Source organism: Protomyctophum bolini (assembly GCF_963924005.1).
Source record: "Protomyctophum bolini genome assembly, chromosome: 1".
NCBI classification, from domain to species: domain Eukaryota; kingdom Metazoa; phylum Chordata; class Actinopteri; order Myctophiformes; family Myctophidae; genus Protomyctophum; species Protomyctophum bolini.
In genome coordinates, this window is record NC_137862.1 from 32,698,591 (window position 1) to 32,709,177 (window position 10,587).

The window sequence follows — 10,587 nt, forward strand, 5'->3', positions numbered from 1 at the left end:
TGTTAAATTTAGGAACTTAAATGCAAATACATTAGACATAAAAAAGACTAGTAGGCCTACTATAGCCATTAAGCTACTTATATAGACTGAAGTAATTAAAGCGGGTGTGCATGTGTGGAATTGTAACAGCTGAAATCAATAAGTGTTCTGATATTAACCTGCGGGCTGCATTAGATGAAGGTGGGGGCTACATGTGGCCCTCAGGCCGCCACTTGATATTAATCTGCGGGCCGCATTAGGTGAAGGTGGGGGCTACATGTGGCCCCCAGGCCGCCACTTTATATTAACCTGCGGGCAGCATTAGGTGAAGGTGGGGGCTACATGTGGCCGCCAGTTGATATTAACCTGCGGGCCGCACTAAGTGAAGGTAGGGGCCACATGTAGCCGCCAGTAGCCCATGTAGGGGATACATAAAAAATAAATAATAATAATCTTCTCCCTGTGATGTGGCCCACTCAGTAGTTGTGGCCCTAAGTGACCGCTTATATCGCTTATGCCTAGAACCGGCCCTGCCTGTAGCCTATATCACTGCGTTCCCTCAGTCCTGCAGTTGTTTCTTGGTTTTCTCAGCGTTGCAGAGCTGCTGTTTCACCTGCTTCTCTTCTTCTCTCATCACCGAGATCTCTTTCTGCACCTGGAGGATCTGTTTCTTGGAGTCGGTCAGCTTCTCTCGGAGGTCGGAGACGAGGTCTTTCCTCTGGAGGTCAAGGGTCAAGGTCTTCACTCTGTCCGCATCCTGGACCAAAGTCTGCTTCAGCATGTCTATATCCTGCTGTCTCTTCTTCAGCTGCTGGTCTTTCAGGGCGATGGCTTCCAACGCTACAGCCAGGAGCTCCCTGCGTCACTCCACCTCCCTGTCCCGCGCCTCCTTCACCTCCCTGTCCCTTCACAGCCTGCCTCTCCTCCTGCAGAGTCCTGACCTGCGCCTCCTTCTCAGCGAGGTGTTTCTCCATCTCCATCTCCATCTCTTGTACAGAGGCAGCTAGCTGACGGTTAGCCGCCGCGGCTACGTCTTCAGTTTCCCCTATTGTTTTGGAGGACAGTACCGCTCTTTTTCCAACTCGGTGACCTTTGCCCTCAGGGTCTCGGCCTCGGCACGGAGGTCAGAGTTCAATGCCGTGAGGCTGTCCAGGGCAGCATTCTCTACTTCCTGTTTGAGATGATCCGCTTCCTTTTTTTTTTTTTTTTTTTTTATCCCACGATTTTGTAACTCATTTTTCACCCCTGTGCCAATCATCTACTGTGATCCTGGGCTCTACACACCCTCCGCCAACCTGGTAAATGGTAAATGGTGCATTTATATAGCGCCTTTATCCAAGGCGCTTTACATAGATTGTGCATTACATTCACCCATTCATACACCGATGGCAGCGGAAACCATGCAAGGCACCAACTAGCACATCGGGAGCAATTAGGGGTTCAGTGTCTTGCTCAAGGACACTTCGACAGTAACTCTGGGGGAGCCCGGGTTCGAACTGGCAACCTTGCGGTTCCCATCCAGGCACTCTACCCCTGAGCCACCGCCGCCCCACAGGGGGGAGTTTCCCTGGTTGGACGTAGCGTGTGGAAGGAACACGTTATTGCAACCAGTTCCTTTCCCCTCCATCAGGCGCCCCGGCTGGCCAGGGGGAGGCAGTTTAGAGACCAGGATTACTGCATGTTTTTGTGAGGGTATCTACCCTAGGGGACACGGGGAGAACATGCAAACTCCACACAGAAAGGCCCTTTCGCCAACCCCGCCTTCGGGTATGGGCACTGATGACGCGGAGGAGGAAACACGCCACCAGCACCCACAGTGCCCCGAGCGGGAATCGAACCCAGGACATTCTAGCTGTGAGGCGACAGCACTACCAACTGTGCCACCGTGCCCCTAGATGATCCGCTTCCTGTTGAGCGCCGAGCTTCTGTCGTAGCTCCTCTAGGTAACTCTGTGATGTCACTTCTTGTCGTGCCAGTTTGGATGTAAGATCTTCCACTTCATGTTCGCGGGTCAGGAGTTGTTCTTTGAGCGCCTCCAGAGTTTGATCTTTCTCCTGAAGAGCGTTCTCAGCTGCTCTGAGGTCTGTGTCTGCTGCTCTGAGGTCTGCGTCTGCTGCTCTGAGGTCTGCTGGAGCTGGGCTAGCTGCTGGTTAGCGTACGCCAACCGCTGCTCCAGGGTCTCTCTGTGTGACAGAACCTCCTCCTCCCTGGCTCTCCTCTCCTCCTCCAGGGAACACAGACCCTCCTCCCTGGCTCTCCTCTCCTCCTCCCTGGCTCTCCTCTCCTCCTCCCTGGCTCTCCTCTCCTGTTCCAGGGCGGAAAGCGCCTCCTCCTTCCCCGCGGTCTGGTACTGAAGCGCCACCAGCACCTCCTCCCTGGCTCTTCTCTCCTCCTGGAGGGCTGCAAGCACCTCCTGATCCTGGTGTCCTCTGGTCTGGTCCTGGTCCTGGGAGGTGGTCCTCATGTCTCCTCTGGTCTGGTCCTGGTCCTGGGAGGTGGTCTGGTCTTTGTCCTGGGAGGTGGTCCTCATGGTACCTTCAGACGGCTCCTCGTTGCCGTTACCCTTTTTCAGTGGAGGTTGTCCATCCTGGTCCGTCTGGATATCCAGAGGACGCTTCAGGGAATCCGACGGCAGTGAGACAGAGTCAGATCTGTTCAGGTTGTGGACGAGGTTCTTGAAGATCTGCATTCTTCCTTCTGCTCTGTCCTCCAACATGTCTATCTCCTGAAGCAGACGCTCACTAAAGTCTCGCTGCATCTGGTCGATCAACTCAGTGAACTCTTTGGCCACTTCCTGTCTGATGTGAGCCTCAAACTGCAGCTTGTCTCCTCTCTCCTTCTGCACTTCCTCCTGGAGATGAGCCAGCAGCGCCCCCTGGCTCCTGTGTTGACACTTGTTGGCGGTGACGTCGTCTTCACCATCGTCTTCTTCATCCTCACCATCATCATCCTCCTGCATGTCCTCCAGCCAATCCCGGAGCTCCTCCTCTTCCTCCGCTCTACCACTCACACACTCGACGAGACACTCGACGTTCTCCGCTCCGCTTCTCTGCTCTGGCCCAGAAGGTGGTGGTGCTGGCGAGCAGAGCGTGAACCCTCGTCTGGTTTGACAGACAGTAGTGTGCCGGTGTTGAAGTATACCTTGGTACGGCGGCGGCGGTCAACGGGCCCGGGAGAACAATAACGTGACACGAGACAGTATCACGCTAAAGGTTCACAAAGTTTATTACACATACAGGAAATATATAATAATATCTCAAACTTATATAGCGCTTTTCTGAGTACCCAAAGACGCGAGTTGATATAGAGCTGGATCCTAATGACGTGACACAACACTTGAGACATAACAACCGCTAACTGCAGCAAGCTTGCTGCAGTTAGCGGTTATGTGTTGTGTCTGGAACGAGTTACCTATGAACCTAAAAAATGCAGTCAGTCGACACTTTCAAAAAGCTACTTAAGACATCTATATCGTAAATATTTTGGTCCATTATAGTGAGTATCTCTATTGAGTCTTGTTCTGCCTGTATTTATTTTCATGAATTGTTTTCTGTTGCTTGTTTCTTATTGTTTTCGCTGTTTTGCTGTTGACTGTTTTTCTTGTTTTATTTGTATTATTTTACTGTGTACAGCACGTTGTAACGTTTTGAAAGGCGCTTTACAAATAAAATGACCTTACCTTACTGTCTGAGATGTCTCCAGTAGCTAATTATAAAGTATGCTACAGTTCAGGCAGTACACAATACATTATCAAGTACACTGTGCTCTCACGTACAAGTACACAGCCATGGGCGATCAGATTACAACAATCAGTGTATGAAAATACACGACATAGTGGTGCCGAATATTTCATCTAGAAAAAACCTTGTGTAAACATTGTGACGAGTTTCAGTCAGTCAATTAATCTAAAGATACACCAACATATCCACACTGGATAAAAATCTATTGCAAACAGTGACAAGAGATTTAATTAATTGAATACCCTGAAGAGAAACCTGAATGTCCACACTAGACAAATCCTTGACACAACACCCGAGTTGTCAAAAGTATTGATACTGCGTAACTAAACCTAGACCAGGGATTTTATTTACTCACAAAATAATGAACAAATAACAATATAGTTGCAACAAATGAAATTTTATTTGAACGCTAGCTCATTCAAAATGACCATGAGCGATAGTTTATGTAAACATTTCTCATCATGGGGTGAATTGGCATGACGACTAATTGGGAAGAAATGGGATGAATAAGATGAAGGTCTCGAAACGTTGTGATTTCCCATTAAAGCATTTTAACTGCATTTAGATGAGTTTTTTCCTTTTTACGAAAAAAAAAAGAATTCCAAAATTATTATGCATTCCCCATTATTGTTGAGGGGCGCTAGCCCCTCCTATATACAGCTTTTGTCCCCACACGTCTAAGTATGTGTCATTGACAATGAAAGGTAAAATGTCTGCTAAATCTTATCCCCACACGTCTCATATTTGCCATTGACAATGTCTGCCAAATATAATGGTAAATGCAACCAATCACATAAATTCAGTAGTTCATGAGAAGATGTATGTGAAGTATAATAAGAGTGCCCCTCATTTTTGAATGGAACAGGAATACATTCACAGGCATGCTGGTGCATTCTTTACATACTGATATGGATAAACACGACAACTTGTCTAATCAAGCTTGAAAGATTTGCAACATTGCTTCAATGTGTTGGCCAATCTTGTTATATGCTGCATTAGACTAATGTGTGCATTCATATAGGCTTCATCAGTAGATATGGAGCTGTTCTGCATATAATATACTGTGTGTGTGTGTGTGTGTGTGTGTGGGGTGGGGGGGGGGCTGATAGGCTCTATGCACAATTGCATATACTGTACGTCATTTTGGAAATAACTCTTCCGACTTCCTTCACAGGTGTTACCGATGGTACTAATGAAGGCTCTGTTCCGTTCAGGTCAGACTCGTCAGAGTGCTGATATTGTGCATGTTGCTCACTGGAAACACTCTGCTACACCAGTGGGTCTCAGAGTGTCCTTGAGCGGGTTTCAAATGGCCCCGTACGGGTGTGTAAGTTATGGGGGTCCTTGGAATGAAAAGAACCACACTTGTGTGAAGTGAGAGGTGCCCACTGTGGCTGCTACAGTACATGTCGTGGTTTTTATTTGGGGGGCAGCCAAAATGGCTGCTGTGCATAAAGCCTATCATGCTAGAGAGCAGGAGAGGTCAATCCTTGGACAGTCTCTGGATGAGTCTGCACCAGTCAGCCTTCTTCTTGGTGATGTGGGCGGGGGTGATGGTCTCCACTGGGAGACGTGGCTGGCCCTGCTGCACCCTGGCCTTCTCGCACAAGGCCTCGGCATTACAGATGACGTACATGCCACAGTCATAGCTGTTCTGCTGTGTCGGGCAGGGCTCCTCCACAAAGAGCACTTTCCCGCCACCAGTCCCCAGGAAGGGCTCTAGCTTGCTGGCGATGCGCCGGGCGTGCGGTGCGTTACCGCTGGACGCCAACGAGTCATAGTGGGAGAACTGGGCCGTGTCGTGGCAGTACAGCAGCAGGCTCCAGTGGGTGCCGCCCGCGGCGTTCTGGTTGGAGTTGTTATTGACAGCCAGGAAGACCCACTGGCGCGACGCCAGCTCCAGCGGTTCCAGGAAGAGCGCCAGCTCCTCCGGGCAGGAGGCACACTTGATGAACTGGGTGACCTCGGGGCTGATGAAGACGGAGGTCTCGCGCAGGTCTTTGAAACAGTCCTCCGCAAAATATTCAAAGGTGAAGCCGATCACCTGGTCGTTGAGCCAGAAGGCTCCCTCCAGTAAGGCCACGTCGGAGCGACGCAGGAGGGTGTCCCCGTAGCTCAGCACCACAGGATCCATTCTCTACAACGGCTTCTAGAGATGAAGAGAAAGTGTATGTCACCCACACAATGGATTCACTGACTTCCAGGTTGTTTTAGTGACTAAGTCATGCAAAGACTAAGTCATGCAATAGACAGGTAGACACGTTTTAAATGCAGTGAGCCAATGACATCACTCTGACATCACTTTTAGCCAATTAAGTAACACATCAGAACTGGGACATTATTGCACAGGACCCCAATGGAAACAAGCCATAGTACATTCTTGGGTTTAATCCTTTTAGTATCATTTTGAAGTGTGGTCGGAACTCGGAAATGTATATCAACAGCATAAACAAAGGTACAGTGATATGATTATACAAATGGTGCTAAGGATAACAGAAAAAGTGCTGAGAGGTCTTGTTTCATGTCAGTAATGTTTATATAGTCATTAGAATAAATGGAATTATGGAGGACATTATAGACAATGTTTTTAGTCTACTGTACGGGTTTGTGGAACAAGACAGATCAATGCTCTCCCTTGATTGTGTTTATCTCTGCTGTAGCTTACTACTAGTAATTTTGTACATACGTAATTGTTGGTATTTGCATTTTGTTTTGCACCGTTTTAAAAATGTCCTGCTTTGTGTGCCGTTTTATTTTATTGTTCCTCTGTTGTAAAGCACTTTGTAACGCTGTTTTGAAAGGTGCTATATGAATAAAGATTATTATTATTATGCTCCCAGAGACCTACTGTACTTCCCTGTGCTTGTCCATGCAAACGGTTAAAGTATTCAATCAAAGAGACAGATGCACTGACTTATTTTGAATGATTGATATCATATTCTTATATATCATATCATATTCCTTCGCATGGAAAGGAGCCAGCTGAGGTGGTTCGGGCATCTGGTTAGGATGCCTCTCGGGCGCCTCCCTAGGGAGGACCTCTACACACGTCCCACTGGGAGGAGACCCCGGGGCAGACCAAGGCGCAGTTGGAGGAAACGCATCGACTCACTGGCCTTGGAACGTCTCGGAATCCCCCAGGAGGAAGTCACTAATGTTGTCTGGAGCTCTCTGGTGGAGCTGTTGCCCCCGCGACCAGACTACGGATAAGCGGTTGAAGATGGATGGAAGGATGGATCATGGATGATATCATATTTATAGTGAGATTGATTGGATAAGAATTTAGCTAATGTTGTGCTCGTTATTAACCAAAGAGTAACTTTCTTAACAGACTAAATGTGATTTGGTCCCAACTGCAGTGGTGGGAAAGGTACTCAGATTTCTTACTTAAGTAAAAGTATCAATACTGCAATGTAGAAATACAAGTAGGCCTAAAAGTCTGCAGAATTCAAAATTTACTTGAGTAAAAGTACATAAATATTGGTATAGAAATAATAAAATATACTTGTTTTGATTGATTGAATACTTTATTAACAGTTTGCATGGACAGGCACAGGGAAGTACAGTTCAATACAAGGTCTTCTTTTGGATACATCCAAGAAAGCCTATTGGCTTAACTCACCCCTTTTCCAAAAGTGCGGACATCTCACCCCGAAAGTCCCCGGGTCTCTACTTTCTGGGTGAGTTGTCCACTAGTCCCCAAAAAAACAGTGCATGTGACAGAGAGAGAGTGCAAGAGGAGGAGTGAACACTAGATGGCAGTAGAATAGAGTAGTCTTTGACTTGTTTTTTGAGTAGTCATGTTTAGTTTGTGAATAAATACTGATTAATCATTAAAATAGCATTACATAGCTCTGTCCCCCAGTCATACTCAACCCTACTACACAAGACATTCTCCTCTCATAACAATAATGAACTGGCCCTTTAGTGACATCAACATGAATTATGTTTGTTATTTCAACAATATATCTGATTTCTTAATCTCATGCATGCCATGTGGTCTCCTATTAATCACCACAGGTAGAGTAGCGTGTGTGTGATGAGGAGGAGGTCCAGGTAATATTAAAATATCTAACATAGACACATTGGACAGTGAAAGTCTACTGAAGCCTTTGTTTTGTAACCATGTTATTACTAGTTAAGTGAGATAACTACTTGACTACAAGTTAAGGTGTACAATTTTAGATCTCACCTACATGTCAGAAAGTGAAGACATCTCACCGGGTGAGTTATCCAGTATTCATTTACATTGGGGTCCTTTTGTACTCAATTCATCATTTTGGTAATTAAAGTACCAAAAGTAGAAAGTACTTATTATATAGAATGTCCAATTTTACAAGTTTTCAAATGTGAAAAGAAATCTTTTGAAAATAGCAGATTATTGTGAGCTTGTAGATCAGCTATTTTCAAATGGCTATATAGGGCTTAAGTGGTTAATGTATGTTTTCATATACTTGTAGTGGAGTAAAAAGTACATTTTGCAGTGGAGTAAAAAGTGCAATATTTTCCTCTGAGATGTAGTGGAGTAGAAGTAGGTACTGAAAATTGGAAATACTCCAGTAAAGTAAATGAATACCTCAAAATTTGGGATGTACATTTTGGCTGATATCGATATCCGATATAAATAATTGCTGTTATGGGCTGGCCGATAACCAATATTGCCTCATTCTGTATTAAAAAATATGTAATAATTTTGTCCATTCTGAAAAATACATAACAGGACAGAGTTACCGTGTGGCGGTCCCTCTACTGTAGGCTACTGTGTACTGTCACTGTAATGTACTGGCACCCCCGAAAGCATCATGTTAATACGTGCTTGTGTGTTTGTGTGTGCATTAGGTTGCGCACAGATGGTGAAAAACAACCATGCTGTTTTCGTGCTCATACCCAGACACCCAGCCACCCACCCACACACATAGCTCCATAAGGGATCGTTGCACCACTAAAAAAAAGAATCTGTCTAACGATGATGTCATGGTGGACTGTTTCTGAACTGCCCACAGCTCTGTGACACAGATTGAGTAGAAAAGAATTGTGCCATTTTATCATGATTATTTAGAGGACCTATTATATGAAGATACCGGTAGGTTGAAAAGTGGTGAAGTGGTCCTTTAATAAATACTTCAATCAATGAATCAATTGCAAAGAGCTATGGACCAGACCAGAGCTAGCAAACTGGATAACATGTCATTATGAGTGACTTCAGAGTATCGCGGTAGTCTACTGCAGTGCGTTGTGTGCATTGAAAAAGCTCATGATATAGCCTACTGTTAGGTTGAAGTGAGTCAACCTTGATTTATCAAATAAACCACATTATTGTATTTTGGTAGACTTTGTGTATCTTATAAAACATGTTCTCATTGTCCTGTGCTCCATTACAATAGCTCATATTAATACATAGCCAGGTGTAATTAATTAAATGGTGCTATACATAGTATACATACGTAACATACCTCTAAACATCCGTAAAAGCCCTTCAGCCTCGTCCCTCGATTGCATTGAAAGCCTACCGTAAAGTCATCAAGTCAGTTCACTTCGTAAACACATTGCAACGGCAGTGCGTGGGCAAAATGGGCGGTCCTAGTCGGTGTTGCCAGGTTTTCTGAAAGAAACAAGCAACCACGTCTACGAATACAAGCTCACTTTAGACACCTGCTATTTAAAATCACACCCGTGTGAACTGAGTGGTGCAACTCCCCTCTCCCCCCCCCCCCCCCCCCCCCCTCCTCTCCTCTCTCTCTCTCATTAGCAGGCAACAGTGCAGCTCTAATACTATCTCTCTCTGTTTCTGGCAAACAGCGCCCCTACTGGTACTAATAGTCATATACTCGTGCTCTTGACCACATGTACATAGGCGGACACGGACATTGCTGTTCCTTGGAGTGGTTGAACACTCAAAAATGTATTATTGAGTGGTGCAACCACTCCAAGGAACAGCAATGTCCGTATTCACCTATGTGGCCATGAGCACCAGTATATGACTATGAGTACCAGTAGGGGCGCTGTTGTGCCAGAAAGAGAGAGAGATAGTATTAGTGCTGCACTGTTGCCTGCTAATGAGAGAGAGAGAGAGAGAGAGAGAGAGAGAGAGAGAGAGAGAGAGAGAGAGAGAGAGAGAGAGAGAGGGGGGGGGGGGGGTTCGAGTTCTTGACATGAACATGTTTTAGAACCACTGGCTTAAACAACATTATGAAACGAGGCTTGTTTCAAATGTTGTTTAAAAGGATTTAAAAAAACAAAAAAACATTTGGGCTTATTTCAGCCCAAATAAGCAAATAATAACTAGGCCTACACAACAAGCCAAAAATTATAATATAACCACTTTAGAAACAAGCCCAAATAAAAACAAAAAACGACACTTTGGAAACAAGCCCAAATAATCAAATCAATAACTACACTTTGAATCAAGCCCAAATAAACAATTACGTAGTTGTTTATTTGGGGCTCGTTTCTATTCTAAAGTGTCACTTTAGAATATAAACGAGCCCCAAAAGCCAACCCGCACTGGCGCACACAGTAAATTACAATACCAAAATATTTTACAAGCAACCTTACAGGACAAACGAGCGACGAGCCCAAAGTCGCTTATAATAAGCAAACATGGCAACACTGGTCCTAATGCGATATGGCTTCTTTATATCAACGGACGTGATTGGCTGGTGACATATATATCCAGCCATTAAGGCCAGGCGTAGTTAGAATGCGTCTATTAAAGCGTAGTGTGTGTACAAAATAAAATAATAAATAAAACCACACGCTGTCTCGCATTTTATTTCATCCCTCCAGGCACGGCAACCACAGAGTTATATAACAGAACGAAATACATTGTAACAAGACATTTATATTTATAAGGTTATAATAATTTATA

General features: G+C 45.2%; 1 protein-coding gene across 2 annotated transcripts; it reads right to left on the reverse strand.

Moving 5' to 3' along the window:
* Positions 1-4,100: 4,100 nt before the first annotated feature.
* On the reverse strand, positions 4,101-9,267 carry senp8 (SUMO peptidase family member, NEDD8 specific). Of its 2 annotated transcripts, none has more exons than XM_080761764.1 (2): positions 9,173-9,267; positions 4,101-5,868 (listed from the first exon to the last, which is right to left on the reverse strand). In XM_080761764.1, exon 2 carries the CDS (start codon positions 5,851-5,853, stop codon positions 5,203-5,205), a length of 651 nt encoding a protein of 216 aa, XP_080617890.1. In that variant the 5' UTR covers positions 5,854-5,868; positions 9,173-9,267; the 3' UTR covers positions 4,101-5,202. The 2 variants fall into 2 exon arrangements, with proteins under 2 accessions (XP_080617890.1, XP_080617891.1); XM_080761765.1 differs by having other exon boundaries at positions 4,101-5,865; positions 9,173-9,249.
* Positions 9,268-10,587: the final 1,320 nt, after the last annotated feature.